This window comes from Manihot esculenta, chromosome 5 (genome assembly GCF_001659605.2).
Source record: "Manihot esculenta cultivar AM560-2 chromosome 5, M.esculenta_v8, whole genome shotgun sequence".
In the NCBI taxonomy this organism is placed as follows: domain Eukaryota; kingdom Viridiplantae; phylum Streptophyta; class Magnoliopsida; order Malpighiales; family Euphorbiaceae; genus Manihot; species Manihot esculenta.
The window spans coordinates 27,669,017-27,696,048 of NC_035165.2; the positions used below are offsets into that span (position 1 = coordinate 27,669,017).

The following is a 27,032-nucleotide window of genomic DNA, read 5'->3' on the forward strand; positions in this document are numbered from 1 at the left end:
CACTGAAATCAAAGAATGAATATTTCTCATTAGATTAATAAATTAACCCAAAAAAACTATTCAATGGCATCATACCCATGAGACCAAGAACAAATCAGGACTGCTAAAAACTACTCTCTAGAAAACAATTCCTATGTGCAGTGTGCTTAGGCCTTGGGATCATATAAGGAAAAGACCAAAGCTTTTTAACTATGTTAAAGAAAAACATGGTAAGACTTCAAGATTCAGGACTTCAATATGGAAATCGCCCTGTCATTCGAATATGATCGAGTGTACTTTGAAGGCCGTATTTTTGCACTGCTCGATGGCCGATTCTGAATCCATCTCCATATACTGGAGAAGTGTCCGACTCAATCTGATGCTTAAAAAATTCCCCCAGCTTCCTCTCAAATGGAGATCTTACACCCTGTTTTGACGCTCGCAAAGCAGAGGATGAAGCAACATTGCTGCCTGAACCAGTTTGGAGCTGTGTCTCTAACCACATATATGCAAGAACCTGACAAATGCCCTCTTCAACATCTTGACTGAGATGTTGGAAACCTTGCAGAAACAAAGAATATCTCAGCATATCTAGAAAAAGACACCAAATGCACCCATTGCAAAGAAATTATTGGGTCTTTCTGTCAATTAACTTCATGCAAATTGCTATTGCTGGAAAGGATCACCATCATCGTAATAAAACAGATGCCACTATTTGAAATTATGTTGTGAACTTTAAGAAAGAGAAACAAACTGATTTTATACATCGCAGAAGAAGAAAATTCACCTTTAAGTCGCATCCATGCATGCATCATCTCATGAGCCAGGATTGACCCGGTAAGCAACCTGCATGAAACCCACACATCAAATATCAAAACTGGTAATTACATATGCAATACTATAAACATTCAGATCCGCAACGTATTAAAGCAGCACAGGATACATAGAGTTCATGAAGGAGACATATTAAGTTGTCTCAAACTTCGGTACAAGAGAAACTCCAAGAACTGCAAAAAGTATGCAATTTCTTCAAGGGTATCGTTGGAAGAGAAATTTAAACTTCACATAATTTAATTCCAAAGGGCAGAAATCTTTAATTGGCTCCTAATGCCTAATTTGCACACATGAAGATAGAAATTATATTATATTATAGTGCTTCTAATAGAATAATCTAAAGGGAGATTTATAATTTAGTCCCTGGATATTACCATTATTAACAAGTCAGTCTCTGCATTTTTAGAAACCTATTAAAACGTCCTTATCTTTTCTTTCCGTCAACAAAATAGTCCTTCTGTCCTCTTTTCTGTTAAAAATAGATAAAAGATGAGAGAAAAAATCTTTAAAATCTAATCTTACCCTCAAATAAAACTCTTATTTAGTCTTTGAATATTACTAGTATTAATAAGTCAGTTCCTATATTTTCAAAAATCTATTAAAACGTCCTTATCTTTTCTCATATCTATTAAAATGTCCTTATCTTTTCTTATATCTATTAAAATATTCTTATCATTTGTTTCCGTCAACGAAATTGTCCCTCTTTCTCCTCCTCCATAAAAAAGAAGAAAAAGAAGGGATAATTTGATCTTTTGCTATATTTTTAACGGCAGAAATAGACAGAATGACTATTTTGTTGACGGGGAGAAAAAATAAGGACGTTTTAATAAGTTTTTAAAAATGTAGAGACTAACTTATTAATAATGACAATACCCAAGAACTAAATTGTAAATCTCCCTAATCTAAATGACATGGAATGGCAAGCTTATAAATATAGACGCACATATACAAGTGGTCGAATGAAAAAACTTCATAGTTCCCATTAAATTATAACTAGCCAGCTTTTGTTTTATTTAAAAAAAAAAGCTATAAATTGTTTACATGTCATTTTACTATTGGTTTGTCATTCCATGTCAAATTCTGGCGTGGAATAACCAGTTCAATTTGTAATTACTCCAAGATGATGGGGGGCTAATAATAATATATATTTTTATTTTAGTTATCTACTTCTTGATGATACACACTGGTAAAAGTTTAATAGCAAAAGACAAAGATATACCTTGGGAGGCCAAACAGAACGAGAATTGCTGTCACCTCACACCGACGTGTCAATTTGTAGGGCTCTGTTACCATATCCATAGCCCAGTTTCTTGCACCAAACCTGGGCCGCCTGAGTATCTGGTCATTTATGGCGATTGTAATGTGAATTTCCGGTCAATGTACAAATGTCAGATCAATATCAACCAATCCACCACAATAAACAAAAGGAAGATTTCAAAAATCTCTTACCCTGCTGACTGTTTGTTCCTCTGAAAGACAAAGTCCTCTGGTTTCTGGCATATGATAATGGCCCTGTCCGAGAAAGAAGTTTCAAAACCCAACTACAAAAGGCTTCTAGAGAAAAACAAATGCAATTGCTAGATTTTAATTGAACATACGGACAAGGACATCCCTTTTTTTCCATATGTTCAATAATGTTGGACATGATAACTCTCTGAGATCAAGACTTGAAGCATAATGCTGTTTTCATTTTCTGAAAAAGAAAAATAATAATTGCGCCACTGATATTGCTTGACTAGAAGAACATATATCATTTCATTTTGTAAAATATTGGAGAAGATAGATAACCAAGAATAGTGATAACTTCGAAAATCTTCAATTTTAGGTTGTAATTAATTAAAAAAAAATCAAAATTCACATATTTTTTTATTTTTCAAAAAAAAGAGAGGGTGGAAATTAAGTGTATCTGATGTAAATGGCCACATGTTTTAGATCAATGTTTAATAAGCCAATTTTGATCACTGGAAAATTGTTTTATCATAGGCAATACAAGACCTGTTTTTACGCATTTACACTTACATTCTTTTCCCCTTCCCGGGCTTCATTCAGCGCTTGTCTCTCAACCAAGAGTAGTGGGACATGCTGCTCCACTCTCATATTCAAACTTTCATAAAATTCACGTATATCAAGGTAAATGGGCTGACATTGATTGGTGTCCATGATTGCTGAGTCCAGACACTCTAGGCAGAGCTTCCGACCATCACTAAGCGCAACATATCCTGTGTCTCGTGGCTGAACAAGTTCAGAAGATATATCCCGACATTTTGTAAGAAAACCAGGTGAATGAGATTTTCCCTGGAAAGCTTGAGATTTTTTGTGCTTGCATAAGTAATTCATTCAACTAACCTCCATTCGCTCACAGCTGCAGCACCGAGGAGTACCGTCGTGTTCATGAGATGGGCAGTATTTTTGGACCCAAAAAGGATGTGCCCTATATTCAATAAGACCAGCAGGGTTTGTTGGAATCTGTCAAAAAGATATAAAATCAATTAAAAAATAAAACTTGAAGAATAGCATTAACACATACTTCAGATCTATTCCATTAGCTAGGCAATTAGTTTATACCAGAAAAAATTACTAACATACATTTTGCATGTCAATTTCACTGAATTTTTAGTAATCAGAGTAAAGTAATCAATGGTCCAAGGTTATAACTCTCATTTTTATCCTTGGTCAATAATCAGAGACAAATACATTGTCTGATATCAGAATCACTATAGGATTTTCTAGTTATTGAAGAGATACTCACAAAGTACTTGCAAACATCACATTTCGGATGGTACCGCTCCTTGTAGCAAGATTTATGATAACGATAATTCCCAGACATAGAGAACTACAGGAGAAAGAGTATATGTAAAGTTAGAAGCTTCACTTCACTGAAAAAAAAAATCTAGTGAAACATAATAGGATTGGCTGAAATCAACCATAAAATTTCACTGGTGGCTAATCAGAAGTATAGTTTGCACCTCATAATCAGAAATTGGTAGGTTGCAGGCATGGCACCGGAAACATTCTGGATGCCAGAATGCATTGAGGCAATTTAGAAATCTTCCATGACCAATCTCTGTATTGCAACCAGCACAAATCCTAGTAAAAAAGCAGGCATTCTTGGGTCATCTTTCTTGAAATTACTAATACAGTAACATAGTTACTCAGAGATAGAGTGGTAGCATAAAAAAAAAACAGAGGATGATGTTCAATTAGCAATGCTAATGAACAATCAAACTTGATTTAATTTTTTAACAAATAAATTGCGGGAGACCTTGACAACAAACTAAAGAAAAATTTAATAAACAATACAATTGAGATACCTATATCCCATTGGAAACTGGACTGGGACAGGTTGATATAAATTGCCTTGGTATGCATTGCCATTTCCATATCCATATCCATACTGAGGAGGAGATTCAACATTCAAGCTCTCTTGTATAGCTCTAGCAAGTTGTTCATCTTCTTCCAGCTGAGTCTCATTATCTATTAAGGTATTGAGAAACACCATAGATTAAATCATGAGATAAATATATAATGATTTCATAAAAGAGAAAAAGGCTCAACCAATTTTACACGAAAATAATTGATTAGAAATCATACAGATACACCAATAAAGAGATAGATTGATTGTTTGACATATCAAGGGACCAGTATAAATTTGCAGAAAAGAAGCTAAGAGATGAACATCAAGGAAATGCAGATGAGACAAGATGAAAAATTAAGCATACAACAATCCATAATGGTAAAAGAATTTTATTGAGACATTACAATAATTAGTTTATTTTAAATCAGAAAAGATTGACATCAGTAATTGAATTGAAGCTCTCCTATTTCGTAGCAAACCACACAACATTAGAGATGCGGTATGAAACTACGAAAAACAACAATAACAACTAAGCCTGGACAACAAATTAAGTGGGATGGGTATTTGGATCTTCCATTCAGCTCTATTCAGCTATGAATTAGAAACTTAATAAGAACAATAAGTTCTCTTGAAAGAAACCAAACGAACAGCATCTTGATGTCAAATTCCAAAAATTAATTCAAGGACATGCAATAGGTCTTCATTTTGGAAGTGGAAACAGTGTCTAACCACTGAAGCACAGTGCCATTATGTGGAGCTTTCAAGGTCAAGCCTATGTAAGCAACTGTATGAAAAAGCGAGATCTTCTTATATTATGCACCTTTCTACGAGGAATTTCCCTAAAGTTTATCAGTCTCAATCAAGAAAAAGTACCATAATAAATGAACGTAGTAGTGATAGTACTGATAAAATCAAAGCATTACAGTATCATCACTTGGCATCAGTAGTTCACGCTATTCTTTGATACTGACAAGAAACCTAGAAATATCATGTCAAGGTCTGTACAAGAAAAGAGTTGCATACAAGAAAATGAAACCATTTAAGCACAACTCCAAGCAGCAAGCAATAAACAATACCTAGAGTATCCAAAATGATGAAATGATTCAAGCACAATTCAAAGCAGCAACGTATATTACTAAAATGTGCATTAGAGTATCATCTAACAGCCATATTACTTACCAGTAACAAATTTTCCATTCTGACGTTCTTCTGAAAGGGACAATGCAATAGCACGATCAATATCTTCATTCTCCCGCTCTGACCACACAGCCTGCAGTCATTATCCGAGATCAAATTAGGAACGAGGGTTAACTTCAAGCAAAATTTCAACCACAGTTATTAAGATGCTCATGGAGTCATGGTAGTACCCAAAAAGTCAAAGTTATAATATTTTGGTATGAAGGAAGTACTACTTGAGGCCCTCCTAAACTTTAGCTAACTTCTAAAATGCACATGACTTTATTACTCGATGCAATGCATATTCCTACTCACAATCTAACTCAAATACACAAATGGAAATATTACAGATCTCAAGGCAAAGAAGTGGCATTGATTTAACCAAAAACATAGACTGGATGCAATGCAAACTCGAAACATACTATCTAACCCAACTACAGAAATGGAAATATGACACATTCGATGGCAAAGAAGTGGCATTGGTATGTACCCCTGAAGTGGACGGAGCATAATAATTAGGATCCTCTCCATAATTTCCGTGGTAATGGCGATCTGAAGCATTATGGCTGAAGCCTTTAAAAATTTTGCTAAGCCATCTGCTCATGGTGGATGAAATTTTTCCTGAAAGATAAACCATTCATACAATGATTCTAACCAAAGTACAAAGGCTGCTAAATACTTATTGTTTTTATCTCATGTGAGAATGATAAGTAGGGTGTTCATAAAAACTGAATAAACAAATTAAAGCATGGATTTACAAGCAGTTGCCAATCCAAAATGAAAGTTAAAAACTCAATTTACTTGGTAGCTGATAGAATTGAGGAGAATTTCATATTAAAGAAATGGTCAAGTCAACCCTAAAACAAAAAACTGAATGCAGTTGAAGGCAATTCACAAATAAACAATAGTAAGACAAGGTCCTAAGCATCCAAGTGTCCCTGCAATCCCATAACTGGGCGTTTTATATGCCACATGCAAATATTAATTCCAGTTGTAGGATAACCAACTCTTACAACTCTACTACATTTCTCTAAGCAATCATTGGAAACCAGAGAAACTATAGCTAGTAAAAATCTTCAACAAGTTATTGGTAAGCTATCAAAACTTGCCATCAGCTCAAGTCAATCTAACAGAAATAGAAAGAGAATAAGTTCGAGCTCGACATGCCAATCAAATTCACGAAAAATAACATTTTTTATATTAGAATCTTAAGAGAGAAAAAGGGTAAATAACCAAAACTATGGAGCAACGCACCTATAAGAAATCAAGAACAAACTTGCAAAAATGGCAGAAACAGAAGAGACCCAGATGAGATTAGATCCCAATCAGCTCGAAAAGCCACAAAATTTAGAGTCAAACAAAGAAAAGGTAAAATCTTTTGCTAACAGGCATTAATCTTTTTGCATATTTTTATGTGGGCAATAGAAGAATCTAACACGGAATCAGAAAATTCTTTATGTACAACGAAAGAATAGAGAATAGAGAATAGAGAATAGAGAGAAGAAACGCGTAAGAGAGAAACAAGAAGGAACAGAAAGTAAATACGATAAGAATGTAGGCAGCGAGGGAGAGGGAGTTCTTGAATTGTACGCAAATTTCAAAGTCAAATTTGGACAAATAAACGTATAAAAGTATGAGAATTAAGATTATCAAGAGATTATTGTCAGAAACCAAAAAGGGTTTGACGAAGGATCATCATCAAAACCCAATTTGGTGGGTAGGCATGTGGGGTCCCCTCTGCAATTCTATAGGAGAAGACCCCAAAGAAGGTTCTCTCTTCTCTGTAGAGCAAGGAATGTGGTTTTTTCTGGTTTCTGCTGTTTTCCTTATTATTTAATTCGTTGTTTTATATTGTATATTATTAGAATTGTGGTAGTTGAGGCGCGCGTCTCATGGGAGCTTTGTTCTAAGCATGCAAATAATAATTAAGGAAAATTATTATTTGGATTCTCTGTACTGGAAAAATCATTGATTGGTTATTTGATTTTAAGAAATATATTAACACTTTTTTTTAAATTTTATATTTTTATAAATAATTAATGTTAGGATTAATTTATATTTAATTATTATAATTTTATAAAATTAAGTGTTTAATGAATTATAATTTTAATTAATATATTTAATGGATTAATATGAAATAGTACAAAATTATAAATATATATTTAGAAAAAAAATGGCATGCTCAGTTTGTATAAAACAAATTCAATCATGTTCATTTTTAATTTTTAATTTTAATTTATATAAATACGTAAATATAAATATTTAATTAAATATTTATTAAATCTAAAAAAATAGAGTTTTAATGTGAACGAGTGAATTTAATTTAGAATGATTCACACCTTTTTTTTATTTTTTTCTCTCTTATTCTCTAGTGACACGTAATCATTATTTCACCATCATCGGACAATCATTTAATTTTATTTCTGTATTCGTTTTGATAGAGTCACAGTATAACTTGATATGTTCGTCTACTACTCATTACGTTAGATAAGTTGAATATCTCTTTGATGAGTTCAAATCTTGATTAACTCGACTTGCTCGACTGTAGACTAGATTGCGTGCTAATAGATCAGTTTGTATTGTGGACTATAACTTAGAATGCTAGTGCTGAGCTATCATCAAACTTGAAATTAGCAATTTAAAAAGTGGAAATAATTATCATTTTCATCGAATATAATTGGAACAGAGTTAGGAAGATCTAACTAATGGGTTAATTGAAATTGGATTTTGCCTAATTGAAGTTAAATTAAAATCAATCGGAATATTAAGAGTTTTGTTTATTTATGAAAACTAATTTATATATAAAACATATTATAGAAATATTTTTTAATAAAATATTTTTTATTATTTAATTTTAATTTAAAAATAAAATATATCAAACAAATTATATATAGAAATTTTAATAAAATTTTTAAAAGTCACTTTAAAAAAAAAACTTTAAAGTATATAAAATGATTTTTTTATCATAAAATTATTTTAACTATAAAATATTGTTTATTAACAATTCTTCTTTTGGTTTCGAATGTTTAAAAAATATACGTAAAATATTTTTTAAAATTGAATTTTAAATTAACAAATTTTAAAATTTTTAACCATTTGAATTTAAGCTACAAATTAACTCCAAACCCTCCCTTAGCCATCCGATGATTGTCCCATTATGTCGGCTACTTTAAAATAAAATCAAAAAAGGAAAATTACTTTTTAGTCTCTGAGGTTTAACGTAATTAATACTTCTATCCCTCTATTTTGGCGACTCAACACTTAAGTCCCTCACTTTTTTTCCGTCCAAATTTGTAATCCTTCCATTCAAAATAGCCTTTTGGAATATGTGAATTGATAAAATTGACCCTCACTAAAAGTCCTGCTATTTCAAAATCACGAAACCCAAACCCAATCTAATGCTTCTTCATTGTAGATGCTTCTTCATTGTAGATGCTTCTTTACTGTAGATTATTCTTTTTCTTCTTTTTCTTCTTTTTCTCTATCTCCAAATCACTATTAGCCTCCTCACCATAACTCCTACCCTTTTTACAACAAATCTCTCTCTGTTTCTGTAAGAGTTCACTCTCTCATTTCTCTATTGACCCTCTAAGAAAAGATTTTGCAACTCTCAAATAATATTTTAGGGAGAAGAAAAATGGAAAAAAAAAAGAAAAATTAACAATGTCAAGAGAAAATAGAGAAAACATGAGGGAGAATAAAGATAAAAAAGAGAAGAAAAAAAGAAAAATCAATAATATCTAAAGAAAATAGAGAAAATATGAGGGAGAAGAAAGATGAAAAAGAGAGAGAAAAGAAAAAGAAGAATCAATAATGGGTAAAAGACAATGAAGAAGATATGAAAGAGAAAAATGATGAGAGATTGCATGTTGAGGGGGTTATTTTTAGAAAAAATTCACACCTCTCACCTTTGACTCTTTGATCAAACGGCTATTTTGGATGGAAGGACTACGAATTTGGACGGAAAAGAAAGTGAGAGACTTAAGTGTTGGGTAGCCAAAATAGAGGGACAGAAGTGTTAATTACGTTAAACATCAGGGACTAAAAAATAATTTTTCCAATAAAAAATAAAGAAAAGGGTAAAATAGTAAAATGGGTCGTGAAGTCAGGATGCGATGGGCCGCCCTCTTCTTGTCTGGTTTTATGTTATGCCCCCTAATGAACCAATTCCCAGAGGCCCTAAACAGCAAAACATCAACTTTTACCTCAAAAGAAAATAACTATTAGGTCCCTCTACATTAAAAAAAAATTACTACTTTATTTATATTTAAAAATTACTCCATTAAAATATTTCTCAATTTCACAAAATTAAACTATTTTAATTTTTTTATTAAAAATTTCTAACGGTCTTAAATATTTATATTATTTAATTTTTTTAATTTTAATTATATATATTATTTAATTTCAATAATTTTAAATGTTTATATTATTTAATTTTTTCGATCGATACTAACACAAATTAATTATATTTTTTTTGATAAAATAACTAAATGATTTGATTTTATAAATATATAAAATATTTTAGTTGTATAATTTTTAAAATAAAAACGAAGCAATAAATTTTACAAAATTTTTTAAATGTGATAGTAAATTAGTAATACTCCCTAAATCACTCTACTAACACAAATTAATTAATAATTTATTTTTATAAAATAACTAAATGATTTGATTTTATAAATATATAAAATGTTTTAGTTGAATAATTTTTAAAATAAAAATGAAGCAATAAATTTCACAAAATTTTTTAAATATGATAGTAAATTAGTAATACTTCTTTTAACTCAATAAGAATCCATTAATTTCCACATAATATAGAATACAAAGCCTATTAAATAAGTTATAAAGAAATAAATAAAGTTTGATAAAAATACAAATATATAAAATACAATATATCTTTATCATATATCTTTATTAGGATCCTTATCATATATTCTTATCATACCCCTCAATTGATAAATGATACATGAGTACTCGATGTCGAGTTTTGACTAGTAATTTTATTAAAATGTCAGCAAGCTGGTCTTTGAAGCAAATAAAACAAACTTGAACTTCTTACTTTTAAACCTTGTCTCGAACAAAATGGAAATTCACCTCTAAATGTTTAGACCGTACATGAAAAATAATATTAGCATATAAATATGTAGTTTCAATATTGTTATAACAAAGATTAGAAATTTGTTTAGAAGTATACCCAATATTTCGTAAAAGAGATTGTATCCAATTAAGTAAACTCTATAATCGCCAAACCAATTGTCCTGTACTCAGCTTTGGTGGAAGACTTGGTAACGGTTTGTTGCTTCTTGAAATTTCAAAAGATTAGATTTTTGCCCATAAAAATGGCAAAACCAGTTGTAGATTTTAGATCGTCTAAATCACTTGCCCAATCAGCATCCGTGTGTATATTCAGGTTTGTATCTTACGATTTGGAGAACAAAAGACTATAGCTGGCTGTTGCTTTCAAGTATCGCAATATGCATTTGACAAAAGTCCAATTCTCATTTATTGGCGCATACGTAAATTGTGATATTTTGTGAACGGAATAACATACCGCAGGACGAGTAAGACTTAAACACTGCAATCCACCAACAACGCTTCTGTCTTGAGCTCCATAGTATTCGACTCGTTAAAATTTATAAACTCGACTCATTTTCCGAATTTATGATTAGGCTCATGAACGGTCTCGTTAAGCAGATTAAGATTAATATTATAAGAGAAATAAACTCAAACCCTATATATACTTTCATTAACTAAATTTAAATTTTCTAAAATTCAGCTCTATATAGTTTAATTACACTCTTAAAACTTACATATATTTAAATTGTTAAGATTTAAAAGTTCATCTTTATAAATTTACGAACTAATTTATATATATACTTATTTAACTAAAATTATTTAGTTTTAAACTAAAAACCATTATATATGTAAATAAATTAAACTATTCGTGAAATATTCGAGATTAAAACTCGACTCATCTAAATTCGTTTACTAAACGGGTCAAGTTTGAGTTTATTAGTATTTGAATCGAGTTCGAAATGAGTAAAGTATGAATTTAGCTCAAATTTTAAAAAATTTTAACAAACCAAACTTTAATTCTTTAAAACTCGGTTCGGTTAGGTTCATTTCCACCCATTCCAATTTGAACAGTGTGTTTGGTAGACATACAAGTCAAGTGTTGTTGGTCAGTATAGCTTGCAGTTAGGTGAAACTCAAACATAATTAACAGTTAAAACATCTAAGCATTGACATTTGAAGTTGGAGATTTATGCACTTTAGTTGGTCAGTAGTTTCTAAGGCAAAGACTCAAGTATAAAACCAATTTCAACACAACATATAGAGGAAAGAAGGGTTAAGGATCTCATTAAGTTAATGGTGCAATTAATACACAGGAAAACTAATAATGTTAATTTTATTACAGAAAAGAATAAGGTGAAATTGACCCAAAAATAATCACAGGGAAATTTTTTTCATTTGGGCATATAGATACAGTTTTGAAGTTATTGGTTTTAGTCAGTACTAGGAGGTGCTGCTTGTTGATTGACTTTCAAGCAGAGGTGAGCTTTCACTGGCTTGTGATCTGAGCTGTAAATATCGTCGATGGACTCGTAGCAATGTAAGCTTGCACTAATTTCGTCGCCGTCATGTATCTTGAACAATATCCGATCTGTCCACGAAGGCACTCGCACCTGAAAAATCCATCCATAATATTACTTGTTGAAAAAAATATGGAACTTTTTATTTATCCATACACTCATTCAATCAATTATTATAAATTATTTATAAATATTTAATAGTTAATTTAAATCAAATTGAATACAAATTAAATAAATTACTTATCTATTTATATTTTATTAAAATAATGAAAATACTACTGAAAAATATAAATTAAAAAATTAAATAAAAATTATAAGAAAATAAATCATTTAATTTAGATATATAGTACTTTCCAAATAATTAAAAAAATCTAATTAATTTTATAAACTAAACAATTCTAAAATAGCAAGAAATAGTTATTACCTTGTGACTTGTATCATAACTGCTGCTTCCGACATTGTATTTGTACGTTGGTTTAAATGTCAATGTCCCCTCGCAGAATCCGTCGAAAACCTGTCCCTTTTCTGCTTCTTGTAAGAGCTGATCTTTGCTGGTGAGCAGCTGTATCCATTGTTACACAATCACAAACATTAATTAAAACAATAATCTTAAACGACAGTTAACCTGATAACATAGAAAGTGATAGATCGATGTTTCATTACAACAACTCACTCTATGAAGATCTTTCTTTATTAAATTTCTGACAGGATATGTGTCTATCCCCTGAATCCTGTAGTTGAGGTCTCCCAACCATACAGTGATTTGGGCAGGTCTAGCGTAAGGATTCCAGTTCCTGGAGAAAAGGTTGTGTGATATGTGTCTGCACTGGGAATTTCTCTCTTCCACATTCCGAGCATGAGCTGCATGCATGCGTGCCAATATATTTATTTACTGCAAACTAAAATTGATAAATATATTTCATTTATATAAATAAATATTGCAACGGACAATATATCAACCGACCTAGCCACCACCCACCAGTAAAGGCATAACAAATCAAACCCATCGACTGGTTGGTTTGACAATAGTGCTTCCTCCAATAGTCTTCCACTCCTAACTACCTCTCCTCTCCTTTATCATATAATGTTTAAAATAATAATAATAAATAAATAAATTTATATATTCATAGTGATTAACCCTAATATTTATATATTAATTAAATTCATAATAAATTTATAGCAAAAAATTACCACCACTATCCCAACTTGGGCCCCTATCTGCCCAGAGGTGGTTCCCAGCTAGGTTCCACATGGAATTGAGAAGCCCATGCACGCAAGGCCCAGTTCTAGAAATACACAGTTGCGCATCCCAAACAACTAATCAAATTCTTAATGGAAAATTATGAAAATTCTTAATCGTATGTATGAAAACTCAGCTAATAGTAAATCACCAATATACTTTTATAAATAAATTTACCATGATTTTCATATATATAGCATTTTATTTAAATGGTTGGGACTTTCCCAGAAAATTAATCATCAAATGGAAAAAGAAAATGAGAGTATGTAAGTGAAAATTTGGATTCTTACCAGAGAGATGGCAAGAGACAAACACCATTCTAATTCCTTTGTAATTGATACGGATTGCTACTGCCCCTTTCGTTCTCCTAATTAATCTTCCAAATCCACCCACAGAATGCTTATCCACCTTCAATTCTATTAACCAGCCTTTTAACATAAGTATGTGCATGGTTTGGGAAATTAAATTAAATGAATAGTAAGAAGATTTTCACTCACCTTTGATGAATAATTCTGAGTTCAATGGCGAAAATACGTACAACTGAAGAGATTGCATGATGGCCTTTCCTTGCAGTCTTCATTCAAATTTAAAACTTAATTAATATACAGTTATTAACTATGAAATTTTAAGTTTGTTTTCCTTTTCATTTGATAGTGGTGGTTATCTATGGCAACATCTTACACTCAGATTCTATAAGAAGAATGGAGAAAGTTGTAGTAGAAGAAAAGAGAAGGAAGAGTTTGGATTCTTACATATGAGTATCCGCAACAACTGCCTGCAATAATACTGCAACATTTTTCCGAGGTACCTCTTGCAAACCAACAACAAGTAGATCAAACTTCCGATCGCTGCCAACAAGCTCCACCAAATCTTCAAAAGAGACCTAACGAAATTGCAAACCATGCACACTCTAAGATTAATTGTCAGCTCATTTTATATAACAACAATTAATGCATGAACTTTTACCTTTCCGTTCATGTTCCAGGTCACTATGCAGACGCAAAGGTCAGAGTTTCTTGAGAAGTTGCAGAGGTTATCGACCTTCACAGTCTTTATTCCTTCATGCTTGCTCATGGAATCCATTTGCTCTCTCATCACGAACTTAGACCTTATGCGATAAACAGAAACCCAGATTAATATCATCAACATGAGCAAGAATCCAAGACAAGAAAGAAAAAGAGAAGTTGACGACGATGATATATACCTTTTTCCAGCACGATTTCCATTGCAATTTCCCATTTTCTTGGTTTAAGATTCACGAAACCAGGGACTCTATTACTGTTCTGTGAGCCCATGCAGAGTTTTGAGAAGAACACTTTGGTTTTGATAGAGAAGAAGAGATCAAACAACTTTGTCGTTTGACTTGGGACGTGGGAAGTTATTGTTATATACGTGGAAACGGAAACATTATTAGGGTTTTTGGCGGTGAAGAAGGTATGGAAAGCTAAAGTCAAAACATGTAAACTCTTCATCTTCAATATTGCATATCTGATATGATCACGAAATTTTCAATAGTTAGGTGAGGCGTTATTGACAATTCATGCAAGTTTAATCCAACTTGGAAAGGACCACAATTTCTCACGTCATTATGACCAATGTAGCTAAATCATTCGATCATTAGCTCAATTATATATGCCAATTAAAGACACATGTCATCATTTGCATAAAGTGTCAAAATGGATGCCAATCATGCATAGCTAGTTGGTATACATTCCAATTTTTCATCTATTTATTTTGAAATTACTCATCTTATATATGATGAGAAAAAAAAATTCAATATCTGTTGAAATAAAATTAAACTAAAACAGAGAAAATGTGAAACCGTTGGTATTTATGGATAGTTATTCCAGTTTAAGTTATTAAACTGATAAAATGGCCGAATATAATAAAGGGTTAAAATTCAAAATGAGTGTATAAGAATACATATCTTAATATCTGTCAATATTAAGTTTTATATCGTAAGAAGGTGGAGTCAATTATTAAATTTCATGTAAAATTGACTGATATCAATTAATAGATAAAAATTTCTGTGATTGTAGATGTAATGGTTATCTGCTGAATTATATATGCTAACAGAAATTTTTACGAGTTTTAATAAACAATAAAATGTTACGGTGTCTGAATTTCTTTTTTGGGTGAAATCATGTATATCTTATTAGATTTTTAGATTTTTGTTAAGTGAGTATGTTTTAAGGCAACGACTCATAATTTATTTTAAAAAATTGTTTTGTGGATTAAAATATTATAATAATTTCCGTAACTAATTTAAATTTTTTAAAAGCAATTATCAAAATTGATGCTTTCGTATTTCCCCATCTTTTCATTTTGAAATTTATTGCTTTTATCATCACAATTATTAAACAAAAGGTTAAATCGTGATGTGTAGTTCACCTATCATTATTTGAATTATTGAGGTTTTCACTAAATAAATAATTATTATTTTTTTTAGCTTTAAATTTTTAATATATAAAAAAAATCATGAGCATATGCTTAACTTTTATATATTATAGTTTTAATTATCCATTAAACTTTGATTTAATTTAAACTCAAATTCACTGATTTCAATTTCTCTTAATTTAAATTATTCTATATATAAAATTTATTAATTCGACTTATCTAAATTATCTGAATTAACGTCATATAATAAAACATTTATTCTCAAATTTTAAAAAAATTTATATTCAAAATTTGAATTCAAAATCAATAATTAAAAAAATATATATCATTTCATTTCACTTCACTGAAATATAAAAAATTTAAATTTTTTATCAAATATTTATCTGAATTATCTGATATTTTAACATTTTTATTGATTAATATTTTTTCACCTAACATTTATAGAAGTGTAATATTTATTTTTTATATGCTAAAATTTTTCATCTTTGCTATTAATAAAATTAAACTTTGATTATCTATAAAAAAAACATGTAGACTGATTTTTCGTTATATTTTTTTATAAAATTTAATATTTTAATATCTATATTTTATAAAATTTAAAAATTAAATAGTTATATTTTTATAAAAAATAAATTAAATATTAAATATTTATATAAAAAAAAAAGTCAAAATGTCAGTTAACTTTTCTTTTAAAAAAGTGTAATGCATTTAACTTCAAAAATGGGGATCCAGAGCCTTTATGGTCTTCCAGCATAATGCGGCTGAAGTTTGACACTTCAAATTCTGAAATGAAGATGAATATATTTATATTGTAAAATCACAGCCGTCCAGTGATATCTTTTCATACCTAAAAGAGGAATACTAGATTGATGTGAACACTTCCAAGGACCAAGGTTTCTATATTATCTAGATAACGTGCGCTTGCAAAATTGCCTCATCCCAGTTCAAAAAACTTATTATTATTATTTTTTTTAATCAAAGATATGTAGAAATTCGTTATAACGAAGTCGGGGCTTTAGCCCAATACAAAAGTTGAAGAAAGTAAATATTAAAATTTTTTAAATTTTTTATATTTTTTATTATAATAATAAATAATTTGATTATTATAATTTTATTTGATTTTATATTATTTTAAAAAATTTAAAATATCTTTTAATATTTAATAAAATTTAATGTAAATAAAAAATTATATTAAAAAAATAAATTAAATAGAAATTATGTGATGGAGAGTAATAATTTATAAATTAAAAGAATTTAATTTTTTTTTTGTACATTTTAAACCGTAGTTTTCCTTTATTTTATAAAACCCCACCAAAATTCAGATTTATTTTCTCCCAAGACTCCATTTAGTAATTCAGTGATTGTCGGTTATATTGCTCTTTCGCATAAGCTGAATCGCTGCTATCAGTTTTAGCTATTTCCAGCATCAATTGATAATTGCGCTCTTTCAGCTACTTCCTCCTCAGGTAAAAACTGCAATATATAAGAGAAACACAGCTCTTTATTTGTTCTTATTCACTGATTTTTCTTAGATCTGATGCCTCAATTTTCTCCCAAATTGTTTCTGTTTATACCCTAGAAATTGCCTTTTCTTCATCGCATTTTTACGTTTAAATCCTCTGCTCAATCTCAGTGCCACTGTAATGAAATCCCTTAAACTGCAGCTACTTGTGAATTTTGCTACTGTTAATGACGATTGTTTGTTTGATTTTTCCCCCGCTTTTGTTTGGCATTTCATCTGGCACATTGAGAGATATGGATTGCATTTTACTAATGTTCCTAGGAAGTTAATCCAAGCTAGTTGCATTGTAGTGCTCTTAATTAGTGGAGTTTGAACTTTAAGCTTTTACAACTTTTTGTTTCTTGAATTTGATTTTGGCCCGTCGTATTTACTGAAGCAAGCTCTTGATGGCTCGGCAATCTTTGTGGGAAAATTGAATCCATGTGAGTAGAAGTGAAGAACGAATATGGTGAGCTATGCCTTTTCTTGCAGTGGCTTGCTTCTTGTTAATGCAGTTATTTTTTATTCTCTTCTTTTCTATTTCTTTTTTTACCCTACTCGTTCTAGTGTTCTTTTCAATAATTTGGCATATTTTGATTCCTCTTTTTTGTAGAATTGTGTGTAGAGGCGCAACTTCGCTTCTGGTGATTTTATTTGCATTTTGATATGTTTGTACATAACGATCTGCATTATCCAATGGGTATTTACTTGTTATATGCATCAAGTAAAGCTACTAGATCAGTGGCAATATATCTGAAGTATTCGTGGTTTTGATGCCCGGTTGCAATTCAACCAGTGTTCTTTGACTTTCATGGTTCTTTAAGATTGAGGAGGATGGTTACTGAAAGATTTTCCTTGTAAGAGCTCTTTCTGCCCTGATACACTGCAACGGCACCATGTTAACAATGAAAATGTAGGTAGGGAAATGTTTTGCTTGTTTGCCCCCTGGAAGGGTGGGAGACATTCTGCTTGTCCTTGCAGCTTGACTTGTTCAGCCTATATCGTGGCAGAATCAACATTCATCTTTATGCGCTTTCAGTTCCTCCCCAAGTTATGCAGTTTCGTCTGTCATTACAGGATATCCAGTCTGCTGGAGCTTATCCACATAGCATACTTTCTTATTCTTCCAAGAAAGTGTATTCAGGACTATAATTTTAGTTAAGACTGAAGGGGTAATAGCTGTCTGGAGCATAATTTCAGCCAGTAGTATTATTTCTGTTTGCAGTCAATGTCTTGTATTCTTTGATTTGTCATTCTTATTAAACTGATCAAGGGGGCCAATGAATACTAGATTAACTGTTGTTATATCCACTAGTGACTAGACTGGAAATTATACTTTCTTAATGAGCATTGCAGTTGTGGTTCACTAGTTTCTCTATTAAGAGTAGATGGCCTGTAATTGCCATTGTTGATAATTGTGGAAATGTGTTTATGAAAGTGATGATCCTCATGTTTGCTTGTCATTTTGTAACTTGAAAGAATAATTAGTTTTGCAGTGGGACTCTGGTTTTTTGTTTGAATAATTAACCGAAATGTCGAGTTGTCACCACCACATGATTCAATGGGTGTTTTCCTCATCTATGTATCTACTGTTAGTCCTGGCACTTCTTTTTCGTAGCTTATCATAGATATTGGCTGGCACAAATCTATGTCTTGATATCACATCTAGTATCATGGGATTGCTGTGCTTGCTAGTACTTTTTAACAAGCTCAAGTTTTGTATGTATTTCCTTGGTTTTTTTAGATTGATGAAGTGAAGAATATTTCCAATTCGGATTGGCATTTTAGATACTGTTCTGAAAATATGATGAATCTTGATTTTCTATATTCTCTTAATTATCCATAATATCCACTTGTCAGTATCGCTGAATAGCCTTTATTTTCTTGCAGTTAATGATTTTTTATTTTCACATTTTCTGTTTAGTATACAGGCACTTATTGACCTTGTTTGCCTTTGTCTTTGTATGATGTCTAAATGCTTCTCCCCCTTGAGTAAATCAGAAGCATAGAGAACCACCGAAATTTCCTTGCTTAGAGCCAGAGGTAGACAGAATCAGCAGCTTACCAGGGCATGTTTTGGACCAGATTTTATCGCAGCTGTCAATTAGAGATGCAGTGAGAACAAGTGCTTTATCAAGTAAATGGAGGTATAAATGGGCTAAAATTCCGCAGCTTGTGTTTGATAGTAATTGTGTCCCTAATCCCTCACAAGATCAAACTCTCATAAAAAACAAGCTTGTCAACATTGTTGATCATGTCCTCTTACTTCATACTGGCCCGATACACAAGTTCAAACTTTCTCACCGAGATATTCTAGGTGTTAGTGACATTGATAGATGGATTCTTCATTTATCAAGAAGCTCTATCAAAGAATTCATACTTGAAATATGGAAGGGGCAGCGCTACAAAGTACCATCTTCTTTGTTCTCTTGTGAACATCTTATTCATTTGGAGCTATTCAATTGCTTGCTAAAACCTCCTTTATCATTCAAAGGATTCCGGAATTTAAAGAGCCTTGACCTTCAGCACATTACCCTGACTCAGCATGTATTTGAAAATCTAATTCTTAGCTGCCCTCTGCTTGAGAGATTGACATTGATGAACTTTGATGGTTTCACTCACCTTAATATCAATGCTACAAATCTTCAATTTTTCGACATCGGAGGTGTTTATGATGAAGTCAGTTTTGAGAATACCTTTCAGTTAACTCTCATCTCCATTGGCTTGTATGTAAATGTAAAAAATGACCGAAATGCGGTTCATGGGAATTCTAGTAAATTGCTCAGGTTCTTTGCTAATCTACCTCATATACGAAGGCTCGAGATTCAGAGTTTATTTCTAAAGGTAATGGTTATTCCAATATCATTTCTTTTGCATTTTGTAACCTTGAACTTTTATGAAGTTTGTTGGGTTATACAGGGTAGATGATAGACAAACACACGCACTCCCTCACCCCCTCATCAGACGCATATATATGTTTAGCACTTATTTTGAGATTTTATATTTCTATATCATATCACCTACTTGCCTTTTTTCAACTTTCAGTAGAGTATTCGAGGTTATTCCATATGCAATTTTGTCATATTTATTTGAGATTTAGATTTATACTGTTGGTCTACATCTTTTCTTGCTTCAGTATCTGGCTATTGGCAACATACCTAGCAGATTGCCAAGACCATGCATTGATCTGAATTACCTTTCTATACGCATAAATTTCAATGATATGGAGGAAAATTCTGCTGCCCTGTGTATTTTAAGAAGTTCTCCTAATGTGCAAGAACTGGAGATGCTGGTAAGCTTCTTTCATGTACTGTTATGAACTTTCAGGTGGATTGACAATTTGACATTAGCTTTTTATTTTTTCCGAACAATTTATCTCCTGCGGTTCATTTTTGTAGCTTTGTACTAAATGGATTAAGTTGCAACTTCCTGATATTCTAGACTTCATGTAGGCACGCCCAGAGGAGCAGGCTTCTGTGGGAGCAATATCTAACTTTTGGGAGGATGACCACTGGAACAGTCTATTTGGCCAACTACGACTTGTGAAGATAGTTGGTATTAGTGGTGTGAAATCTGAACTTGATTTCATTAACTTTCTGCTTTCAAACTCTCCTGTTCTTGAAAGAATGACTGTTAGGCCAGCTACCAATGATGGAGGATTTGAGTTGCTAAAAGAACTGCTGCGTTTCCGGCGAGCCTCAGTGAGAGCAGAAATCATTTATCTTGATCCGTAGGTATTATCTGATTGCCTTGGCAACCTTGAAAAATGCATAACATGTAAAAAAGTAAGCAAACTTCTTCTGAGTACATTCATATTTTGCTTCAGACAATTTGCCATTTTGCAGTTGATCATGCGGGAACATATGATTGAACTAACGGTCTTTTATAATGAATGATCCTTACTAGTATTAACTAAATGAAATTTCTTTAGATTGATAGTTCGGCTTCTGTGTTTCTGTAACCATTGACGTATCAAGATTTATAATATATGTGAACGAGCGGCCAGGAAAGAAATAAGGAGAGTGGCTGCACTCAGATGGAAGGGACTATGCTGGAAGAAGTTAATATCAAGTAAGCCGTTAAGATAAATTAATAATTATCCACTGAATCCCTCGAAAACATCCACAAAACAAATTATCCACCATTTTTTTTTTGTATATTATGACCAACGTTGTGTTTGGATAGAGCAACTTATTTCTATGATAGGACTCGAAATATAGTTAACTTGTTATGTATTAACCTGTTTAAATTTGTTATCATCTGTTTATTTAATTAAGGTAATAGGTTAACTTATTTTATTTTGATCATTTTAAATCCATTATGCTTTATTTAATTTATTGCTAAATTTTTACAAAGCAGTCGTATTTTAAAATGTTCTAAAATTTTATAAATTGAAATAAATAAATAAATAAAATTTGCAAAAATATTTTACAAATTTGAAATTAAAATTGTATTATTATTACTTGGTTAATATTTATTTCATTGTGCTACTAATCTCTTTATGTTAAAATCTTGAATGACTCATTTTAAAACTTAATTCATAAAGTTCATGTTTAATTAATTAATAAATCAAAATAATAAATATGTTATTAGAGTTAATTATAATGAATGTTAATATATGTATATATATATATATATATATATATATATATATATATATATATATATATATATATATATAATATTTAATATTTTAATAAATTTAATATTTTGGCATGATTAATTATGCGGGTCATATTCGGAATAATCATTTTTATATTATACATGTAGGTTACGTGCCCCGTTTATAACCTATGAGTGTGAATTGCCAGCCCTACGTTTGGATAGGGAGAAGGAAATTAGTGAAAGGGAAATTAAAAAAAATGTTTAGGAGGAAATTAAATTTTTTTTATTGTATTTGAATAAAAGAAGGGAATATTTGAGAGGAAGTTGATTTTTATAATTTGACTTTTAAATTCTCAAAAATAACATAAAAAACTATAGAATACATTTATATTTCAAAAATTTTCTTCAGTTCGAGAAAAAATGAAATGAAATGAAATGAAGTATGAAAATTTTCTCCCTCAAAATTTTCTTTATTTTCTTCAGTAAACATAAAACAATGAAAAAATAAAGTATAATTATGAGAATATATTTATATTTTAAAATATTTTTGGTGAAATAATCAGAGCTTAAATTAGGATTTAATTGCCTAACCTAATTTGATCAAGTGGTTAAAAATATATATAATTCATCTAAAATCATAAATTTAAATATTTTTTAATAAAATAATTTATTTTTTATAATTTTAATTTAAAAAATAAAATATATTAATAAATTTACATAAAAAATCTTAATAAAATTTTCTATGCTTAGAAAATGACTTATATTTTAAAGAAAGAAAGTAGTTTCTTTTTAAATAATTTAATTTTTTTAATTAATAAAATATTTTTATTCATTAAAATTTTTAAATATACTAAATATTAGAAGATAAAAAATTTTTATTTGAAAAATATTTTTAGTGAAATAATCAGAGCTTAAATTAAGATTTAATTGTCTAACCTAATTTGATCAAGTGGTTAAAAATATATATAATTCATCTAAAATCATAAATTTAAGTTTATGTTCTCCTATTTCCTATTAAAAAAATTAAAATTTTATTAATGTAATAGATAATTATAAAAAATTTTATATACTTTAATTTTATTATAATTTCAGGCCATACTAATTTTTTTTATAAATTTAACTCTATTTTTTAAAAAAAATTAATAATTTTATTTTAAACTTTTAAATTATTATTATTTCTATTCTAAAATTTGTTAATGTGCTGTAATAACAGTAATAATATATCGAATATTATTAATTTTATTTTAAAATTTATTGACATGTTGTAATGATAGTTATATGTATTAACCGGCGTAATAATTTTATTAATTTTGAAATATAAAAATAATGATAGGATAATTTTAAAAAATTTAAAATTTATTTAATAAAAAGAATATTGCGACGGTCAGTTGCTTCCAGCTGCCTGCTTACGCCGCAAATCCGTCCCACATCGGAAAATTGAAAGAAAATTGATTTGTATATATAGCTAGCACAGAACTATTAAATAATTTGGATTAACTATTTTGGATCAAGTGGAAAGTGGGTCTAAAAGTTATTTGGGCCAATTCAGGCCCGGCTGTTTCAAATACTATAAAGTATAATTATAATAAAATTAAAATTAAAATATTTTTTCCATTTAACTCATAAAAAATTTACAAAATCTCTTGTTATTTTATGATAGTGGGTTCTTCTTCCAGCAAATTTCTAAGGCCACCCTTCAAGAATGATTGATGTGCCTAATTTCAATGTCAATCACTCATTATTATTGTCGTTATTTTGAAAATAAATGAGTTTCTTTAAGTAGAATCAACAATAATAGCATCCACTTCCAAGGAAAAACAACAATAGAGGAAAGGAAATCAGTGAAATTAATGCCTTGTTTGGATGACATGAAAGGAGAGGAAGGAAAATATTGTGTGGAACTAAATATTGACAAGACATTTTCTTTTGTTTGGTTAAAAAGGAGAAAATTCTTAGAGAAGGGAAAATGTTGTTTATTTTTTCCTAAATATTATCTCAAAATGAAAAAATAAAAAAGAGTTGAATGAAAAGTCCAAAAGTGCACAATCAAATAAAAATTTATATAAATATCTTTTTTATTTTTATTTATATCAACCATATTTTATTGTGAATAATTAATATAATAAGACAGACAGTTACTTTTTTTTTTTCTTATTCATCTCTTTTCCAAAGAAGTGAAAATAAATTTATTTTCTTTTTCATCCTTTTATATTTTTTGCTTATTTAAACATAACAGAGAAAATAAAAAAATAAAATAAAATGTAAATCTCTATATTTTTATTTGGGAGTTAAATAAGTTTAATTTAATTTTTTTAAATAAATTATTAAATTTTACTTTTAAGATTAAATAAGTCATTTGTTAAAAAAAAATTAAATAAGTCATCATTTAATAAAATATCATTTTTTAATTTAAAAATTATTTATTATTTATATATTTTTTAGGTTAATTAAAAATACTAAATTTTAATATTTTAAATTATAAAAATAATATTATACTGAATTAAAATTTATTTGGTCTTAAAAATAAAAGTTAAAAATTTATTTAGTTAAAAAAATTAAATTAAATTTATTTGACTCTTAAATAAAAATACAAGAATTTAATAGTATTTATTTTCAAAAAATATGAACGTGAGATCCATTTTCTAATGGCAAATAAATAAATAGATCCACTCATACGTTTTATATTATTTTTTCTTGTGAAAAGAAAAAGCGAGAACAGAGAGAAACCAAATGGTACTAACAGCATCGGGCCTCTCCTCTGTTGAGTTGCTTGTGCTTGCCGTCGTCAGTCTGTACACATCACCTTGTTTGTTTAGTTTTTAAATATCGTTATCGTTGTTTTCAGTTGGATGTCACAATGATCGATTTTAGTGTCGGTTTGATAGGTTTATGACTTGTGTGCTTCTGATGTGTGCGGTTCTCATAGACTTCTCGATCATAGAGAGGTTTTTATTTGATTTGGTTCGACACTTTGAGAATCGCACCACCACGTCCAGTGACCACACTCTTGTCGGTCTTGCTATGGCTACGAGTTCTGTCGAACGACCTCTTTGTGTTTTGATCATCGTGGGTTGAAGACTTTTACTCCTCTGTTACTTTTAGTTTACAGATAGTGTTGGCTTGGATTTCTTTGCACATGCTTCTTCGTTTTGGATTCCAATGAGCTACATATCGTCTTTTTCTCTTTTTATTTGCGTTTGTCACTGTAGACATGCAGTTGTTTGTTTGGCCTGAGTGAATTTTTTCGGTGAGCAGACTTGTGATTGTTTTAGTTTTTCAGAAACATTCGGTGGCTGTGGTTTTGCTGCTTCCCTAACTTTTTTGATGGCTCCTTTTTTGAAATTGTATTTTGATTTTAAATTGTTGATTTGGTTGTTTGACATCTTCAGCATGTCTAGTAGACGATGGTCTTTCTCTGATTTGCTGTGTAGAGGTAAGGAATGAGAGGGTAAAAGGATAAAGCGGTGGGTTATTTCAGCATGATCTCGAAATGAGTTGGATTCTATTTAGGCAAAAGACCGGGATTTGGGCTACTGTTTCTAAGCCAGTTTGGTTGGATATAGATTGGCTTATTTGACTTGGGTTCAATCGTGTTAGGCTTGGGTGTTTCCTCTTCGGCCTTAGTTATCCACTAAACTTTTAATAATAAAATACTATTTTGTATTAATAAAAGAAAAAAAAAGAAAGAAAGAATAAATAGATAAATAAATAATAAAAAGAAAAAAGAAAACAGTCGGCCCGCTTAGATTAGAAAAAATAATTATAAAAATTATAAAAATATATAAACGTAAACGTATAATAATTAGTACAATAATTAAATATTAAACAAATTTAACCATCATATTTATAATATCTTTGGCTTAAAAATATACAATAATATTTAATATTAACAATGATTTTTTAATAATCGATATTTTCTTATTAAAAATTTAAAGTATTATTTTAATTATTTTTGAAAAAAAATTAATTTAATCCTAAATCAAAAGATTTAATAATTGAATAAAAATTTAACTTTTGTCATAATTGGATACTTTTTCCAAAATTTATAAGAAAAGTGAAATCTCAGAAGCTAATGAGATATAATGAAACACAAGAACATCAAAATAAAAATGAAAATCACTGAGCTTAAGTTAGTTAAATTGATTATAATATAATTTTAAAATTTAGTAAAATCACAACTTAATTCTTATTTTTTAATAATAAATAATTTAATTTTTTTAGTGTTAAAAAATATATATATATAATTTTAAGCAGTTTTAGCCAAACCCTTAAATAATTTAAGTATTTTTAAATTAATATATAAATTAATAATTAAAAGTCGCTAATTAAATCAAACAATTTCTAAATTGTTATGCTTTAACAGTAACTTTTTAACAAAATATATTAAATTTAATTTCATTAAATCTAATGAATTAAATATAAATCGCTTATAAAGTAAAATAAAAAATTACTGAATAATATATTAAAATATTAAATTTAATTTTTTTTAAATATTAAATTTAAAATTTTTAAAATTCAACTAATGTATTTATTGTGGAACTACTCTTATGAGTGGTAATATTCACAACATCGTAGACTCTTTTCTTGCTGTCCTACAAAAGATTCTGTTATGCAGAAAAACACAAAAATAGAAATAAAAATTAAAAAAAAAAAAAAACAAAAACAAAAACAAAAGCCAAAAAACAAACAAATACAAAACAAGAGTACCCAGTCATCCGCTATGCATGATACCTTTAAGTTTGTCTAGAGCGACGGCTCGGTACGATGCTTTGCGGTCAAAATTAGTAGTCCGCAATATTTATTTAAATTGGCATTATATAAATTAATAATATAAATAAATAAAATTTTATATAAATTTATTATATATTTACATTATAAATTTAATTTAAATAAATATTTTTAATTAATTATATATCTAATATTTAAGCACGTTTTATCTACTAGTGTAAATATATATTTGATTAATTAAAATATATCATACTATTTTAATCGTAATAAATTTTCTCTAAAATTATTAATATTATTTTATTATATTTTTTTAAATATAAATTTATAAAATAAAAAAAATACTGAATGAATTGATATGATAATCTTTTTAAAATTAATTATAAAAAAAATAGTGTATTTAAATATAGAAATTATGGATTCTTTATATAATATATTGAGTGAAATTTGAATATTATTAAAGATGGATAAAATAATAAAGTTATACTTAGAATATAATATTTATAATTAATAAAAACAAAATATATATTTATAAATTTAATTTTAACATAATTATACTAAATCAATTATAATTTAATTAGAATTATATTTAGTAATTTTTATTTAATTAAATTAACAAAAAATCAACTT

The 27,032-nt window shown here is 29.3% G+C and overlaps 3 protein-coding genes across 4 annotated transcripts; 1 reads left to right on the top strand and 2 right to left on the bottom strand.

The window, feature by feature from the left end:
• Nucleotides 1-3: 3 nt before the first annotated feature.
• On the bottom strand, nt 4-6,592 carry LOC110614965 (protein DA1). Its single transcript, XM_021756657.2, has 11 exons — nt 5,835-6,592; nt 5,348-5,438; nt 4,125-4,287; nt 3,780-3,900; nt 3,563-3,646; nt 3,160-3,279; nt 2,833-3,045; nt 2,263-2,325; nt 2,033-2,151; nt 767-825; nt 4-540 (listed from the first exon to the last, which is right to left on the bottom strand). The coding sequence occupies exons 1-11, from the start codon at nt 5,979-5,981 to the stop codon at nt 233-235; spliced, it is 1,488 nt and encodes a 495-aa protein (XP_021612349.2). The 5' UTR covers nt 5,982-6,592; the 3' UTR covers nt 4-232.
• A 5,101-nt stretch (nt 6,593-11,693) lies between these two features.
• On the bottom strand, nt 11,694-14,551 carry LOC110615968 (type IV inositol polyphosphate 5-phosphatase 11). Its single transcript, XM_021758243.2, has 8 exons — nt 14,379-14,551; nt 14,141-14,282; nt 13,927-14,057; nt 13,672-13,748; nt 13,465-13,590; nt 12,608-12,795; nt 12,359-12,496; nt 11,694-12,027 (listed from the first exon to the last, which is right to left on the bottom strand). Exons 1-8 carry the CDS (start codon nt 14,411-14,413, stop codon nt 11,848-11,850), a joined length of 1,017 nt encoding a protein of 338 aa, XP_021613935.1. The 5' UTR covers nt 14,414-14,551; the 3' UTR covers nt 11,694-11,847.
• A 2,328-nt stretch (nt 14,552-16,879) lies between these two features.
• LOC110615613 (F-box/FBD/LRR-repeat protein At1g13570) lies at nt 16,880-20,989 on the top strand. Of its 2 annotated transcripts, none has more exons than XM_021757584.2 (5): nt 16,880-17,037; nt 17,470-17,541; nt 19,074-19,916; nt 20,209-20,364; nt 20,525-20,989. In XM_021757584.2, exons 2-5 carry the CDS (start codon nt 17,539-17,541, stop codon nt 20,804-20,806), a joined length of 1,284 nt encoding a protein of 427 aa, XP_021613276.1. In that variant the 5' UTR covers nt 16,880-17,037; nt 17,470-17,538; the 3' UTR covers nt 20,807-20,989. The 2 variants fall into 2 exon arrangements, with proteins under 2 accessions (XP_021613276.1, XP_021613277.1); XM_021757585.2 differs by having other exon boundaries at nt 16,884-17,037; nt 17,474-17,541.
• The last annotated feature ends 6,043 nt before the right edge of the window (nt 20,990-27,032 follow it).